This window comes from Lagopus leucura, unplaced genomic scaffold, assembly GCF_019238085.1.
Source record: "Lagopus leucura isolate 7727_CA_CO unplaced genomic scaffold, USGS_WTPT01 Super-Scaffold_810, whole genome shotgun sequence".
NCBI lineage: Eukaryota > Metazoa > Chordata > Aves > Galliformes > Phasianidae > Lagopus > Lagopus leucura.
Genome location: NW_024962261.1, coordinates 4,375,440 through 4,393,357, shown reverse-complemented (window position 1 = coordinate 4,393,357; position 17,918 = coordinate 4,375,440). Strand labels below are relative to the sequence as shown.

The 17,918-nt window shown below is 37.3% G+C and overlaps 1 protein-coding gene across 2 annotated transcripts in view; it reads right to left on the bottom strand.

Moving 5' to 3' along the window:
• Positions 1–1,062: 1,062 nt before the first annotated feature.
• The window catches only part of RASA1 (RAS p21 protein activator 1), a 60,101-nt gene continuing 43,245 nt past the window's right edge, over positions 1,063–17,918 (bottom strand). For both annotated transcript variants that reach the window (XM_042866151.1, XM_042866152.1), the window contains 10 exons: positions 14,672–14,844; positions 14,315–14,474; positions 13,982–14,124; positions 13,080–13,195; positions 11,879–11,965; positions 9,163–9,230; positions 5,863–5,951; positions 4,949–5,026; positions 3,605–3,739; positions 1,063–1,926 (listed from right to left, as the gene is read on the bottom strand). In XM_042866151.1, the coding sequence (XP_042722085.1) occupies positions 1,843–1,926; positions 3,605–3,739; positions 4,949–5,026; positions 5,863–5,951; positions 9,163–9,230; positions 11,879–11,965; positions 13,080–13,195; positions 13,982–14,124; positions 14,315–14,474; positions 14,672–14,844 (1,133 nt within the window). In that variant the 3' untranslated portion in view covers positions 1,063–1,842. The remainder of the gene's footprint in view (positions 1,927–3,604; positions 3,740–4,948; positions 5,027–5,862; positions 5,952–9,162; positions 9,231–11,878; positions 11,966–13,079; positions 13,196–13,981; positions 14,125–14,314; positions 14,475–14,671; positions 14,845–17,918) is intronic.

Sequence of the window (17,918 nt, the reverse complement as noted above, 5' to 3'; positions counted from 1 at the left end):
CCCAGAATGCCATTGGCCCTCTTGGCCACAAGGGCACACTGCTGGCTCATCTCAATAAAGATTTTAAACAGGACAGGCCCCAGTTCTGATCCCTGGGAAGCATCACTTGTGACCGGTCTCTAACTGGATTTAATTCCATTCACCATTGCTCTCTGGGCCCAGCCATCCAGCCAGTTCTGTGTAAGGCTCAGGGTGTATCTGTCCAAGACACGGGCTGTCAGCTTCTCCAGGAGAATACTGCAGGAGACAGCATCAAAGGCTTTGCTGAAGTCTGGGTAGACCACATCAACAGCCTTTCCCTTATTCACCAGATGGGTCATTCAGTTATAGAAGGTGATCAGGTTTGGCAAGCAGAACCTGCCTTTCATGAAGCCATGCGAGCTGGGCCTGATCCCCAGTTGTCCACACACATGATGGCACTCAAGATTGCCTGCTCTGAGGTAAGGCTGGCAGGCAGCTGAAAAGCAATTGGAGATTTTGAGAACATGTAAGGAAGTGTCACAGCAGAGACTCAGATGAAGTCCTTTCACATTAGAGTGAAAGTAAAAGCAAAATGCTTAACAGACGGGAAATGCTGTGTAATACCTTAACAGCTGCATTTGTATTACACAAGAATTATTTATGTGATTATCTCATTAGTCTTGTCAGTGACTCTCAGCATCCTTTTACTCCTTATCAGATCAGTCCCAAGAGTTGCTGTGAATGAGGAATGTAGAAACACACTCTGAGCACCCACAAAGGTACATACTGAGTATTTTTCCCCTCCCTTACTCAAACTCCTAGCTTCTGTGTGTTACACTGCATACCAGTATGGTAGTACTGTTCTGCGGATTCATAGTAAACACTAAAGTGATGCCACAAAACTAAAGGGACAGTGGGTACACTGTAAAGTACAAAGTATAATCATGTGTGCAGACAGGAGAAAAAAAATCCCACAGCAGCCAAAGTTAGCCAGTTTTCATAGAGTTGATCTGCAGCTTGATTTATTTCCAAAACTTACTTTTCATGTATAAAAATAAGATTCACGGTAGACTTACAGTACACAAGAGACCAACCAATACATATTTTATAAAATGGTTTAATGAATGCATGCATGTCTGATACAATGATCAATAAATTTACTGAATTCAAATTATTTACTGTTGTAAACATTTTACAAAAGCATTGTGATTTATCTGGATATACAGTCCTTGATGGAAGAACTATTTCAGACTGAATCAGTGGCACATCAAAAAATAAAGCTGATGAGATCCATTCTGCATATTCTCTTTCAACATGATTCCAGCAAGAGAAACAGTATGGTATAAAAGTGTACAGTAAAGATTGTTTCTACCATAACATCAAATTCTGAAAACTGTAAATACAAGTTAAAGTGGTTGAAACAGTCAGAAGTCATAATTATTGTAACCAGTCAGAAATTACAGTAAGAAATGTTATCCAGTTATATGTAGCTGTCAAGACAAAACATTTCTTTCCTTGTCAGTTGATATATTTTCCAACAAGACAGCAAACTTTGGCAATTAGAGGTGTTGAAAGTAATTTTCAAAGTTCAAGACAGTCACAGCATTTTCTTTGCAGAAGGTGAATTGTACACCAAGGCTCAGAGGTTGTGAAAACTCTTTCCAAGTGGAAAAAAAGTGCAAACATCCTGCACAGATAGCTTAAAAAGCTGCTGGTACAATCATTCACCAACAGAATCTTTGTTTTCTTTTTGCATAGTTCACACATCACTGGGAATGTGACAGGGTGTGCTATTTTTGGCAAGAGCAAGAAGAAAGTGATACTGGTGTGAGTTGCCATGTCAGGCATGCTGGATCCATGCAGAATTCAGGTACAGGGCTGCTACCTGATGTTATTAGACACTGAATACTGATTCTGTTTTTGTTGAAGCAGTTCTGTAATAGCCAACAGCTTCTTAAGAACATGCTGTAGAAAAAGAATTGGTACAACAAGACATTATTAGCAACTAGAAAAAAAGTCTTGATATGCATTTTCAACAGCACCAATTCCCTAAAAATAAGACATTATTTATTTCAAAAAAGGAACTTGAAAACAACACTGTGAAATTTAATCATTGTGTGCACTGATCTTATTACTTTCTGGTTTACCAGAGGCTAAGAAAATGTACTGCCAACATACTGTTGGATATTCAGACTATTTTCTTTCTTGCACCCACTATGGTAGAACTGTTTTTAACTAAAATAGGGTGACCATGAATCATTAGGGCACCGATGGAAAAAAAGAGAAAAAACACAAGGGAATTTTGCCAAAGAAGAAACCCATGAGAATAAATTTGTCCTTTGATGTAGAAAGTTAATTTTTTGCATGACACAAACAGAACTACACATCTTTCATCATCTTGTATATTAGATTTTTCCTCTCTTTCTTGAGAGGGTTTGTGAACGAAACAATACTCGTTTGTACAAGCACGTGAATTTAGTACTGAAAGCTTCTTCTGGGCTGCCTTGCCAGCTCTGCCATTGTTCTTCTGCTGTTCATCAAGAGCACCAGTTGCAGTGACTGAATTATGAGCATGACAGATTTTTTTCTCACTACTAAACTGCTGGGTTGCCCTTATTAACCTGGATTAGATTGGAGCTGCTGCTAATAGAAAAGATCATTTCAATATTCCTTGTGCTTTTTTTCCTGCCAGCATAATAAAGTTGAATAAAAACATGTTGTCAGGCTGTGCAAAATCATCACGCAAGTTCTTTCCTCTAGTCTGGAAAAAAAATGTACTGCTGAAATACACATTATTTGAGTAGAAGGCCTCATCTGCTTCCAGAAGAATCCGCCATACAGATTTAGGAGTTTAAGTTAAGGCCTTGAAAATAATTTTTTTAAAAAGGTAATTATGAGAGAATATTTAGAAGCAGTGGAATTAATTATCAATCTCCAAATCTTCACCTACAGCAGCTGTCCCTGCCCTGAAAAACAAAAAAAAGCCATTTCCTGCATAGCACCACATACTAAACATTACTCGTGCAGTAACAAGAAATCCTTACTTGAGGTTCACTGTAATTAATAGACAAAAAGGAGGTGTATTACTAAATACATTATCTCAAAAGTCTACAGAAGTAATTTGAAGTTATTCCTTTTTATGTTTTATGAAGCTATTTGTTACAAATTAGTCTGTAGGTTTAGCTACTTACAGTAGCCCTGCTTAACAGCTGGCAGACTAATAATGGTTCACAGTGGGTTCGATAGAAAAGTTTGCCATGTTTATCGATGTACTAGAAAACTGGGAAGGCAGCAATAGAAAGCTAAGGAAAGCAAATTCCATCCAGCTGAAAACAGTAAGACAATTAAACCAAAAATCTAGAGAACTTGTCATGAATTTTGTGGTCTTAAGTCTTCCTCTAGAAATTAAGAACTTTCACCATAACTGAAAAAACATCCTTGTTTTTATTTGCATGAAGAAGCAGCTCACAACTATGGGCTGTTTGGCCTTAATAGCTAATGAAGTCCTGGTGATCAGCACATTTTGAGATGTTTACCAGGTATAATGCTCTTCAGAAGTACTACAAAAGAATCCCAACATTGCAGAATAACTTGAGATATGCTGTTTGTACCTCTGATTTGACTGTTAAGCTTTCTAACTTACCTGCATTACACCTCTCTCATTACTGAGTGTCCGAAGTTCATCTGAGTGTGCCACGCAGATCTCATGCAGGGCTGCCAGATCACGAGATAGGTCAGTTCGAGAGTGCTCTGTAGTGTCTGGAAGCTCAGGGACATTCTTCAAGAAAAGCAATGAGAGCAGATTCAAGGGTGGTGAATACTTGGATATACAGGAAATTATGCTACTGCTGTACAGATGTGTCAATTCAGTTGTTTTACACTGCAAAGTAGTACGGCAGTGTTAAGTCTCCTGAGCTAATTCTTCTACCCAGGTTTTCTGTTTCTTGCTCTCCAACATAAGCAATTTCTATTCCTGCTAGAATAGCTCAATAAAAAAAAAAATCTTGTTTTGCTACACTACCACTAAGTGAAGAAAACTATTAAGGATAAAGACTCAACCTCCCAGTAAATAAGGAGATAACCCATCTATTATGTGCCCTTTTCAATTTAAATAAAAGAACATCAGCAGCAAAAAATAGAACAAAGTCTGTAATATCAAGTAACAGACTTGTTAAACCAATCATAAAACAGTAACACTGTAATTAAATTAGATTAATCCAACCGTTATTCTCAAACCAGTTGTTATGACCTCATACAAACTAATTTAAAGAAAACTGACACATAATTTCATACAGAAACTAAAGTTGAACCAGAAGAGGTGACATACAGCAACCTACTGAGTGCCAGAAAAGAATATTCATTTTTGAATCTAATCAAAACATTCTAGGACATCCTTTAAGTCACTTTAAATGAATCAGTTCAGGAGGGTAGGCACATATCCTTCATCTTCATTTATAAAATAAATATTTGTTTCAAAAGATGTACCCATGAGCTTCTAATTCCTTTTACAGCTGTCCTACACAAAACAGAGTTTTGTAATAGAGCAGTTCTTGTTCTAGACTGCAATATCTAGTGTGCTAGCAGACATCTGGAAATGGTAACTGAAATGCAGCATATTGTTTGAAGAGAAATTTAAATCTTTGGTAAAAGCTCTGCAACAGATTATAGGCAGGAATTTTTTGGTTTAAGATACATTTGTAAAGGTTTTGGCCAAAGTATATAATTCTTACGTAGATATTTTTAGCTTCTCACTTCTATAGAGGTGCTAACTGAATAAAGTCTAATGACATCTGATGGTTTTAGTGTTGTGTGACAGGACACTGATCTGCAGGTTTTAAAGATGCAGAAGACAAATTTTATTCAGTAACAAGCATTAAAAATCATCTAAGAGCTGATATGTTTTTGAGCTAGTTCATAAAAAGGGTAAAGAAATTTTCATTTATGGTGTAGCATGTAACTTCCAATGAAGAATTCTTTAATCACTTACCCCAAGTTCATCTAAGAACATGATCATGCGGTGTTTGTTGCTCTTGATGAACGGATTTACCCCTTCCATATATGGCTCCTAGTAATTTTTAAAAGTCTTCATTAAATTATTCATACATTCATTGGATGTATTCACAAAAATACATACCGGCATGAAATCCAAAATTTCTGAAATATGCATGTTCTTCCAACACTAGCCTCAATAAACAAATACTACTTTCAAAAAGTATAATAAAAAATGATTGTAAATTTACAAGACTGTAAATTTTAAAAGTGTGATTTTTAGCAATATTTTCCTGGGTGTAGATTGGGCACAGACTGCATATGTGACAACAGAACACAGTGGAGGAGAGAGCACAGAGCAGTGCTAACTGCCTCTTGTGCCCACAGCACTCAGTCAGATCGAAACCCAAGTGCCGTATACGATACGTACAGTTGTGCCATTTGGCAGGTAACATGCAGTGACTGCCAGTAATGTTCCAGCCTACCTACATGCGTGTGAGCCTGTGAAGACATGGGGTTTTTTCCAAAACTAAGCAGACTTGGCAAACCAAAAGGTTGGATGCTCCTGCTCTACACCAACCTCAGAGTTTAATTTGAAAATGAATTACTATATACAGAGATGTCTGCTGAGTTTCCTGTGTTCTCATAGCATCAGTATGTAGAGGCATGACACATTAAGACAGGTTTCTTCCTCCCAGAACAGTATGGCCTCTCTTCCCAAGGCAGCTAGACTACTACTGCCCTACTTCAGGTCAATACCCTGTTCAGTTCCAAAGACAGAAAACACTTCAAGAACTAGGATAACGCTTCAAGAACTGATGAGGACAAACATGTCAGGTGACAAGCTCTGCATATGGAAATGGCAGCAACACAATCCTAGTTGGTGTGTGTGTGTGCGTGTATAATATTCACCTTAGCTCCAAATTCAACCAGATTTGCTAAGTTCTGCACAGACTTGGCGACCAGCGTCAGTGTTCTTGCAGCAGTAGGGGAAGGAGAATCTGATAAGAATACAAAGTATTGTTACTGGCTATAGCATACAGATCCAACACCAGCCAAAAGAAAACAAACCTCTTCTGCAGCTTGTGTTTTTAATAGAATTAAATGCTTTGAATGTTGTAATGGAGCAGTATGTGGAAAATGGCACCTGGTGAGGCAAAACTTACAATGCTTTAGTAATTATATCCACAAAAATAAATGTGAACGTGTGGATTTCCTTTATTATTTTTATACTGAAGAAATATGCAAAACAAACTTTAGTATGAGTTATGTGAAATGAGAAACATTTTCAGTAATACAAAATAGTTCTGCAGAAAGGAGGATTGCTTGTTAAAATATTAAAAAAAGTTTACACTTTTCCTTATTTGTGTATAACTACCTAAGCAGTCTCTTAAGCATCACACAAGTTATACTTCAAGTTACTTGCACCAGGACTATAGAACAAATACAGTGTGCTATCCTAGCTTATATTTCCATGAAATTACATTTACTTACTGTACTCAGTATTGCACTTAACACTTTACATTAACCTCACAGTCAGCTAAAACTTCATTTTTTTTTTTTTTTTTGAAGTGACAGAACCAGGTGCATCTCTGCTTCCCCTACTTTCCAGGAAGCAGCCTGGTCAAAAGCCAGGTTTTAATTTTTTCAGATTTGACATATAAATTCAGAATTTTCTAATTCTCTGTAAATATGGTGCATACTGTTTGTGTCTAACTGCATCTTTTTCTGTGTCTTCCTGCCCTCCTACTTACTAATCCAGCAATGCACTGAAAATAAGTTCTGTTTCTTTCTTGCGTAGCTGGAGTTTAGATTGAGCCACTCACTGAGCAACTAAAGCCAGCTGTTGATAGTATCTAGTGTTATAGTGCAATTCTCTGAAGAAGTGCTGGGTAACCTTTGTACCTTGCAATCCGGAACATCAAGTCCACTGAACCAGTGTAAACACGTATATTATTTCAAACAACTCCAGTATGCTTGGAGCAAAGATTCTTTCAGGACAGTTACACAGGATATACGACTCGCTGCTGAAACTGAGCTGTAGCTCCATACCCAGCCTTCAGGATACTTTTTTCTCATTACTGAAGTTGAGGTATGTTGGAAGACTTGCGCCCAAAGAAGAAGCCTCCCCCAGCATTTTTTTTTTCTTTCCTCCCAGCAGCTCTAAATCCTGTAGCTGTATCTGTGAGTTTACCTTAGCAGTAGTAAATTAGCTGAACATATCCAGAGGACTTCAAGACAAGCTTAAAAGGAGTTACACATTTTGATACTTTCTGTTTGAGCCCTTCTTATTTAGATATCTTAGAGTGTAAAAGAGAAAATATGCTACATTGTCTGAAAAATTAGAAAGAAAGCTTTCCTGTATCCAATTTCTTATTTCCTCTTATTTCCAAACCAGCATCTTACTAGTAAAATCAGGGAAGGAAGAAGAGCCATGGCTCATGCAAGCTACATGTCCCCTACTCTGGGGTCATCTTTGCCAGAATATATGGCAACAAAGGTGAGGTACAATATATTCAAACATTTAAAAACTGAGTTTTAATAATTTTCCTTTCAGCATTTCACACCTTTCCTTTCTTTTTCCTACATAAGGAATACAGCAAAATCTCAATATTTATTTTCCTCTATACATCCTTTTATCTAAAACACACATAATGATGTTCCATCTTAAAAATCTCACATCTGTAAGTTTAAAATGTCCACAAACATTCCTAGGTGACTACAACAGAAGTTCACTCCAGGAAAGTCCCGTGCCAGCTGTGTCAGATGTGATCCCTGGTTATGCCAACATCTCAGTTTCTGTCAAAGAGCTGGCTGGGAGAATGCTATCTGATGCTGGCCAGCACTGCCACGGATCAATTTTGCAATTCTGCTTTTGCAAACAAGAATGTTCCCTTGCCACTGTTGTAGTTACTACTACAGATGCACCCTACCAAGAGAGCAGCAAAATTCCAGGTTAACTAAAATGTGGTGAGAATATTTACTTGGGCAAGTTCATGAGAACACTCTTATTTATGACCTGCAAGTCAAATGAGATTACTGATTCAAGTCCATGCATCCCACCTTTTCTAAATGCTTCCCCTCTTTCATCTTTAAAATTGACTGCACTTAATGACTAAAAGCAAAGACTTCTACTGTGTGTGGCAGTTATCTAAGCAGCAGATTCAATCCAGAAAATTACTCTTGAATAACTAGGGGCCCACAGGTATTCCAGGCTCTCCAGACACACTTCCACAGAATCACAGAATTAGCAAGGTTGGAAAAAGTCTCCAAGATCATCCGAATCCAACCATCTACCTATCACCAACATTTCCCACTAAACAGTGTTCCTCAGTACATCTACAACACCTACATGGTTCTTGAGCACCTCCAGGGTCGGTGACACCACCACCTCCCTGGGCAGACCATTCCAGTGCCTGACCACCCTCTCTGAGGAGGACTGTTTCCTAATATCCAGCCTGAATCCCTCCTGCAACTTGAGGCCATTCCCTCTAGTCCTGTTGTTAGTTACATGGGAGAAGAAGCCAAACCCTACCTCTCCACAAACTCCCTTTAGGTATGTAGAGGGCAGGAAGGTCACCTCTGAGTCTCCTCTTTTTCAGACGAAACAATCCCAGCTTCCTCAACTGTTCCCCGTAAGACTTGTGCTCCAGACCCCTCACCAGTTTCCTTGCCCTTCTCTGGACACACTCCAGAGCCTCCATGTCTTTCTTGTAGTGAGGGGCCCAAAACTGAACGCTATTCAAGGTGCAGCCTCGTCACAGCTGAGTACAGTCTCTGTAGATCTTGCACAGCTCTCAACAGACTCTACACGTCAACTCTATGGATCTTTTTCATATAAAACATATCATGAAGTTCAGCCATGAAGTTCAGTGCTGTACTGTATTCAAAGTGAAACCTGAAGATCACACGTTTAATTTTTCCACACTTCTAGAATATACTGCACATTGCTGGACTTCAACTCCACAACGTGTTATTAAATTCAGCAACACATTCTTCTGGGGTTTAAAATGAGACACTAGAGATAAAAACCATCTAATCTTTGAGGGTGAAAAGCACATGCTTATCACTTTAGGGAAAGACATGAAGTGATGTGGATTACATGAGTTTGGACACTCTTCAATAACTTCCTAATTTGCTACGTTAGACACTAAAGTAAATCCATGTCTATTAGTATACAATGCATGAAATTGATCTGAAGCATATAGTCACCTGAGATGATATTAAACATCCTTGGGTTCAGGATAGCAGGACAAATCAGTCGGAGAAAAACAAAGCCACTGAAATTGAAAGAAATTTGTATTTTGTTTAATAGTAGTATTAACGTAAAATTGTGTAATCTTGAACAGTTCAAGTTAATGTGGAAATCTTTTTGAGACAAACAACAACAAATCAGCCTGCACTTTGGGAATATGGTTGTTAATTAGGAATGTCTTGGTATGACTTCAGCTACCAAAAAAACTGGAAGAGGAGGCATACTGATTTCCCAATTAAGGTGGATTGCTGAAACCAAGTGGGAAGAACTTGACTGTGAAGTCACTATGAAGCTAAGACCACACTGGCTTCAAAAAGAATAAGTCCCTGGTCCTCTACCATCCAGAGGTTTTCCAGTTTTCTACAGAAGGCATAATCATGCAGCCTTTGACTCCCCCAACCAACGTAAGTGTTGCAGGAGTACAAGGGCAGAAGGAAAGCTCTCTTTTGGCAGCAACACAGCTAAGCAGGTCCAAATCCTGATGACAGTATGCTGTAGTAGAAGAATAGCATAGGATTTGCTGTGTTCCTCCCAGAACTAAATGCTGCCACTTAGGAAGCTGAAGAAAAGTATCATTCAAGATAAAGCAACTTTCAACTATGTTGAGAAAAATCTAATTTTCTTCAAAAGCAGAAGTAAAAAACATCTAATTCATGTCAACCTTAATTCTTACTAACTGCTGTGAGAGGAAGTTACATAAAGACCAGCTAAGGCGATTTACATCATGCTTCATTTTGCTTGGACCAGCAGACTGTTTTTCACTGTAACGATAACAAAACCTTAACTGACAAGGAAGGGAAGGGGATGTCACACAGCCTTGTTTGCTGTTGAGTGCAGAGTGACTAACATTCATATTATTTGGAAATGATGCATGGGTTATTGGTAATGTTAGCATATCTTCCATACGTCCAAAACATCTGAGTTCTAATACATACTTGTAAGGAAGTTTCTTTTTCCTCCAAGAACCACAAATTATGGGCTGGTAAAACAACAGTCCTGAACCTCAGTGGAGCAAAAAAAAAAAAATAATAATTTTCTATGGTGTGAATATGAAGATATAAGAAAGTATGCAATCTGGAAATCATGGAATACAGACCAATCTCTCCTAAGTGCCTAACATTGAAGACCTGTGAGGTATGAATCCTGCTAATACAGAATACTTGGGGGTTCTTACTCTTTCACCCTGTGTTAATAACGAGTCTGATGTGGAGTCCTGAAATAACGGATAATATAATAATGAATACTGACATGGAGTTTTGGAAATCAGGTAGAAATGGCAACATATTTTGAATGAGGTAGCTGGTAAAGTATTCAGACATCTAAAAATTAGTCTTATAAAACAGTTTCCTTCATAAAAGGTTGCAACAGTTTAGTAAGAAGTTGCAACTATCCACTTATGAAAACTAAGGTCAAAGGAAAAAGAGATTCAAAAGTTAGAGCATTTAGGGAAACTTAAAATGTAAGCTGCATTCACCTAAGGAAATCTATGTGGTTCTCTGGAGCTGAGTAAGTAGAGAAAGATGTCACTTTTCTTGAGCTCTACAGCCCTGCAATATGGTAGCCCTTCAGAATAAGCGGGGCTCTCCTAATGGGAGCAGCTCTGATTTGAAGGCAGAGCCCTAGCTAGCATAGTACCCTCAATTCTGTAAGCCACAGCTATTAGTGTCAAAATGATTTAAAAAAAAAAGGGCCAAAATACAAATCTTCTGAAAATCCCCAACAGGAGGAAAATCTAACCTCAGCAAATCATGATTGCCAGATACCGGGGAAGGGAGGAAAGTGCAGGATGGGACTTGCCCATAACCTCAAACACTAACATCTAGGAACAGATTGTCAAGGTCACATCTTTTTTTTGGACTGGCAATAGGTAGTTAGAGGAAGGACTTGTATATGGCTTTGGATTATGAACACAGATTGGAGTTTCTGTACCCAGTGTAACTTCAGGGGAGTCAAGCTGGATATGTTCCAGTGTGGCAAGGCTGGAACAGAGAAATGAGGGATACTAATACAGTATAGAATTACATGGTTTCAGAAGCCAACACTGCAACCAGCAACTGGGAGCTCTCTCTGATGCAGTAAACTAAATACTGCAATACAGACAGTAGCTCAGTGAAGCCTAATGACACCTGGATTACCTTTATGAGAAGATTTCACACCATGCTGGTTCCCCATTTTAAGGGGCAGCGACCCTAACTTGTGTAGGTTTTCTCCAATAATCAACATATGCTTACATAAGTGTAGCTGAATAATGTCTTCTCAGGTGGCATATGACAGGATCACAATCTCCAGAAGATATTACTCTCCATAGGTATTACAAAGGCTAAATATTGCTTTGAGAGAAGTTTTCTTTTTTCCCCCTCACTCCCCCGCATGAAAATGGGAATCATTATTTAAGTTGTACAACTTAACATAATGCAAGTAAATTTGAAGTTAAAACTATTACGTAAAGCCATCCTGACCTCTGTGCTACAATCTTATTCTGCAAAAGTCTATGAATGTGCTTCTTGCAAGCTCATAATCCTTAATTGGGATATCATGCCTCAGTATCATAACTATCTTCAGTGTCATTATCTATGTAAGTATTGTCACAAAGAAAAATAGATCAAGCACACTGAAGCTTGTTAGAGGTAAGACATTAAAAGATTACTTTCAACACAGTGACACACAGCTTACCTAACAACTCTGGTTCTCATGGTTGTATTAGCAGGCCACTTGTTTTGAACAGACTTCTGCAAGCACCCATAAATATACCTCAATGTCCTGTAAAAATGGTAGCTAATTACTCATCAGATAAGATCGGAGAATAAAAAAAATCTACTTGATACACAAATGTTATCAATTCCAAGTCTACTATTTAGACATTTAAATTAATTAAAAATTTCTAAGTTAATAAATCTGTAAAAACTCAGCTTATAATTGTTCTTTAAAAAGTAGATTTATAAACTAGGAACATGTTTTCAATGATGCACAGTTCTATTCATGTAGGTAACATTAAATGTGCATTTAACGTTTTATGTGTTTTTAAAAACCTATGTTTATTAAAAAAGTACAAATTTGATGTTTGGATTTATTTTTAACTTTTAACTCAGTAGCAACTTTTCTTTCCATAAATAAGGGTTACATTTTAATAGTTAAGTGTCTAAGCAACTACAAAATTTCTCCTCTCCAATACTAACTGTGGCACTTTCCACGTGTTGAGAACTGCATCACATAAATTAAAAGGAACACACCTTTTAACCTTGCCAGCACTACCAGAAAACAAACATTTCTGTTATCTACTATTAAAGAGTTTGTTTACTTTGAATGCAAATGGAAGAGAACTGTTAGTACTATCAAGTTCTTTTTAGATGGCTCAGATCTAAAATAAGAACACAGAGGTTGCATTGGCACTTAAAAAGGAAAAAAATTAACCTCTGCACTTCCTTGATAGAAATAATCATAGCACAGCACACTAATACTCTGCTTATATTTTTGATGTACTGTTAATAATTCTGTCTCTCTTCCCCAGAAGAGGAAATATAAGAACTTGTTAAATTAAAATTAAAATTAATTAAAATTTAAAGTTAATTAAACTTTTTTAAATTAAAGTTAATTAAAATTGTTTTCTACACTCTTTCAGGAAACAAAATACTGATTATTTTTATGCTTCTTTCCCTGAAAAGCAAGAAGCTTTTGTAAAAAGGCACTATTTATACCTGAAAATGTTGGTTTTAAATCCTTCTGTATTCCACTGTATAAATTATCCTGAAGACCCTACCAACTCTGAACAGTCTTGTGATTGATTAGCAGAAGGTGATCCCATAAAAATACCATTTTAAGGTGCAATGTAAACCACATAAGCAGGAATTTTCAAATACAAAAAATGCCAACTTACGGAGGCAGTATTTCTGCAGCCATGAATATTTTCTCTACCAGTTCTGAAAGTATACTGAGTAGATGTGCCAAATTAGTGTTAACATCTTCATTCTTCTCTAGTTTTGAAGGATTCAACTAAAAAGAGAAAATGATTAGGCTTCCACTCCTACCAGAACAACACAGCTTCGTAATACTACACAACGAAGACTTCTTCAAAGTAAATTAAAAATTCTGCTACAGTAGAAATCTCAGACTCCTACAGAACTCCCACATCTGCTTCAGTGGCTACACAGGAAATCAAGAGCAGCAGAGGTTCTAGTATGTTACGGCTTTAATACTTAAGATATTCCACACTGCCCATTCACATGACCCTTTCGTATCTTTTTAATTCAGAATTCTGAGGACCCCCATCCTTTCCACAATGAAGTAGCAGGAAAACACAGAAGTTAGGAGAATAATTTAAAATAAATAAACAAATCCCCTCCCCTCCAACCCTACCCTGAAACCTCCCCCCCAAAAATCAGCAAGATCAATAAGCAGCATCAGGGAGTTTAAAATCAGAACTAAAGTTCAGAAATTGACCTGTGTGACATCTTGTGCTTACTGGAAGTTATTCAGGTCATGTTGCTCAGTAACTGCTGCAGAACAACTTCTGTTAGCTACAGAGTAAGTACCTAACTTGAAAGTTGTGAATTTAAAAAGTCAGCACTTCAAAATCGCTATCATGAATATTGCTCACGGCAACACTAGAAAAGAAATGGATTTAGATCCTGTATTAATCGCATAAATGAAGTTTTGTTCTGAGAGATAAATGAGTATCTCTAAAGATAACATTTAATCCAAGCATAAAATATAACAGTCAGTAGATAGATAACTGTCTCAACAAACCAAGATGTTCACAAACATAGTTCAAGCTATCACCTCACAGGACTGCTTGCTCTCCATTATCTTTAATATAGAGTCTTTCAGTGCATGGTGAACAAAACGCGTTGCAGTGGCTTTCATATACTGCTCCATAAGTGTACTTGCTAAAGTGGTAGCACGAAACAAGGTAGTAGCTTCATCTGAAAGAAGAAAAAAAAAAGAGTGAATTAAAAGGTTGAGAAAGTGAGACAATAAAGAGCAGAGAAGAAAAAAAAACTGCTGCTCACAACTGTATGTTGTAAATAAAGACGACAAAAAGTAAGACATCACAGCCCTCTCCTCCCTACCTGCCCACAGTTTCAGTAAATTTCAGTGTAAATAGAACAATACCTTCCATGCTTATTTCCCTGTCATTTAGTGTTCGTAACAACAAGGACTCAAGCTTTTCATGAAGAAAAATCTTCAGTAAAATGCCAGCCAACAGTGTTCTGTCCTGTCCACAAACATGTGATAAGGCATAGACTACATGAAGTTCTTTCTGGAGTATAAGCTGAAAGAAAAAGAATGAATTTAAAAAATTCAGAAACTTATGTAACTATTCAGTAGAAACTGGTGTCATATATCTATAGTAAAACAGATGTCACTATAAATATAATTAAACTGTGTCAAGCACTGTTTTCAAAATTTGTCTCAAATAACAAAGTGAGTTTTGACAGGTGAATTAAGGAAAGTTAAACAGTTTTATACCTCTTTAAACTCACTGTATTCCTCTTCTGGCATGATCTTCTCCATAGAATATCGTGCTCGAACACGCAGAGATCCTGGCTCAATACCCTTTAATGGTACATGGGAACTGAGTTGAAACCACTCATCTGTTGCATGTCCTTTTTGTAATCGGCTTAATTGGCAGCGCATAAATACTTCAGGAAAAAAGCATTATTCAGTTAATTTACCTCCAGCAAAATATATCAAGTTGCTCATATCAAATAAAATAACTATTTTCACCACATGCCATCTTGCTTCACCAAGGGTATTAATAATAGCAATCAAGATTTTTGCCATCAATAAATTAGCAGGCTCTCTATTCACTGGTTTAGAATATTCCTGTGAAGTGGAAACACAAAGCAGTCTATGAGTAATGCATAAACATGCATTCAAGAATGCCACACAGATACTGATACTGTTTCCTTTGTAACACCCAAGCAGCAGATAAGTGAAGTGCTACCTTGCAATTCCCAGCAGCCATCAGAAAATAAAAGCAGATAAAGTATTCAGAATTCACTGTGATTTTTTTTTTAACCAGTCTTGGGCTGATATCATCATCAGGCCTACTTCCTCACCACTTTCTTTTTACTTTTATTACAGCAACACTACTGAAATTACAATACTCCAAAAAATTTTTCTTTTCAAATTCCATTACTGCAAAGTCAAGTCTTCCAGAAATTGTCAGCAGTTCTAGCAGATTTTCCATTGCCTCAGTATTGCAATGTTATCAGGTAATCACCTGATACCCCAATAGAATAGCACCACATTCATAATGCTCACTTCAGGGCACATCAGTTGCCTACTACTTCATGCTCTTTGGAGCTGATAAACTCCTGTAAGATAATTCATTCATGTCAGTTAAGTAGCTGGAAAAATAATTCTTCCATCTTCTACTTATTACCAGAATGGATGGGACCACAATCCCACTAATCAACTTTACAAGAATACTTCTTCCCATCAAATTTTATACACTGCAGCTAAGCAATGTGCTTGGTTTCTTTGGTTGCAAACATATGGCATGTGTCATACACTGGCACACTGATAGGGACAGTGAAATACAGGATCTAGAATAATGTATTTATTTTTTCCAGTGGCTACAGTAGTATTTTGTAATTGCAATATTGCCTGAACAACAGAGGAGCCCCTAGCCTGCCAGAGCAGACATAACTTCCCAGCGTACATTTGCCAATTCTGTGGCACCACAGTGACTTTTTTCCACCTGGCTGCAGCTGCATAACCTAAACTACCAGCTTCAAAACCAACCTGTGGCACTTCTGCAAATACGAACCTCGCTCAGAAGAAAAACAAAGGCTAATACAGTGTTTTACAGATGTGCCCGCAAGTGCCGACCTCCTCCTTTATAAAAATATTCAGTTTTTCCTCCATTAACTAAATGAAATTAACCAAATATTGTGGTGCTAAACCAAACCAGAGCTTCCACTACAGTTCAATACTGTGTAGTACTGCCCTGGCACACTGATTGTTTCAATTGTCCAATCAAACTTGAGCATCCCAATTTTCAGAAGCAGCAAAACAAAGTCTAAATATTAGGACTTAATTGAATTTTTTTCATGTTTGTTTTAAAGACATTAATGTATGCCTATGCAAATAAATCATTGTACAGGTTACTTAGTTCCTCTTTGGTAGAGAAATAAAGAGAAAAGGTTTGAGCAGAAATGATACCAAACTCCATAGTTAAACTCGTAAAATACTTTTACAAGGTGGGAATATTACAATAATTACTGATTACTTTTAGCAGACAAGCATCCAAGTCAAAAACTTGAGAATTCACAAAACATTTTAAAATACCGAAAACCAGCCTTCATGCTCTTATTTTAGTATTTAAAATGAAAGAAATGGTGGAAGAAATGAAAACAGTGAGACCCATACGTATTAGTGGGCCTTCAATCTGCTTACTACAGCAGAAGCAACAAGCAGGAAAGCTGACTTAACCAAATAATGGGGAAGAAGAACAGTACCAGAGTCACATGGTTCCCATTTCAGGGCAATCCACATTTAGCAGCTGCAGCTGGGAAGCAAAATATTTGTGGAAGAAATGAATTTTCTTGCTTTTGGAGAGTTCAGGTGTTATTCAGGCAGTGCACCCTGGTCTGTTAGATAAAATCTGGTATTGCTCATTTATTTCCAATTATAATAGGGCAGAGATGCATACTAATTCAACTTGACTTTGTCTAATCCTTGTCCCCAAATTAAATTACTGTTGAGTTATGCTGTGAGGGGAGCTAAGTAACTCTACCCCTAATTAAACTTTCTATCACCTTCCAGCAGCTGGATGCATCCAAAGCCAATAATCTCCTTAATCTGGGCAAAGAAGGAAATGACAAAAACAATTTAAAAGAAATTGAAACATTCAATTCACAAATTATCATTGCAGTGGTTCCTGTACTGACTGAACCACTGGGGTAGCCAGATATTTTTTCTACTCAAGCAAATATAAGAAGAGTGCAAGAACATGAACCATGATTAAAGGCGTTCTGTGTGTCAGAGGGACATCATTTTTCCTCCTATTATATGAGAATTTTTCTAGTCAGAGGAAGGACAAAGTTTTGGAATTGCACTCTGGAATCTGGAATTGAGTTCTGCAAGAGCACTCAATCTGAGTAGTAATTCTTCTTTGATCACAGTTTCTAAATCTCTTCTCTGAAAAAATCACAAAATTAATAGAGACATAGATAACAGGCTACTAACACAATATATGCAAACTAAAACAACTGCAATAGACTAAGTACTCTCTAAGTACTCTGCCAGGCTTTAAAGCAGGCAGGTCTGAACACAATGGAAAAGAAAAATTCTTGGAACAAACTGAGGCTGGGTGGGGTAGTGCTGCACTGCAGGCAACAAACAAGGAGGGTAGGGGCTGAAGCTCTTAGAGAAGCAAAACAGCAAGTGATAGTTTTACTAGGAAAAGAGGTTTGAAATATATTATGTGTGAAGGGAATTGAACATAATCTTTTTTTTTTAATATAGAAGAGCTCAGAAGTCATGCTTTTCAAAATGAGTCCTTTCTTCCTAGAAAGCTGATGTTGCCTTACTAGCTTGCTACTAACCTGTTGAAATACACAGAAACAAATCAACTACTGAAGATGCAGTTGTCTAGTTAATAGGAAGAGAAAAAAAAATCTTGTGAACTCATGTAAAAAGTGGAAGAACATATGGATTCTTTCCTGAAGTGATACTGAGGTAATTTCAGGTTTAAGCCTAAAAGTCA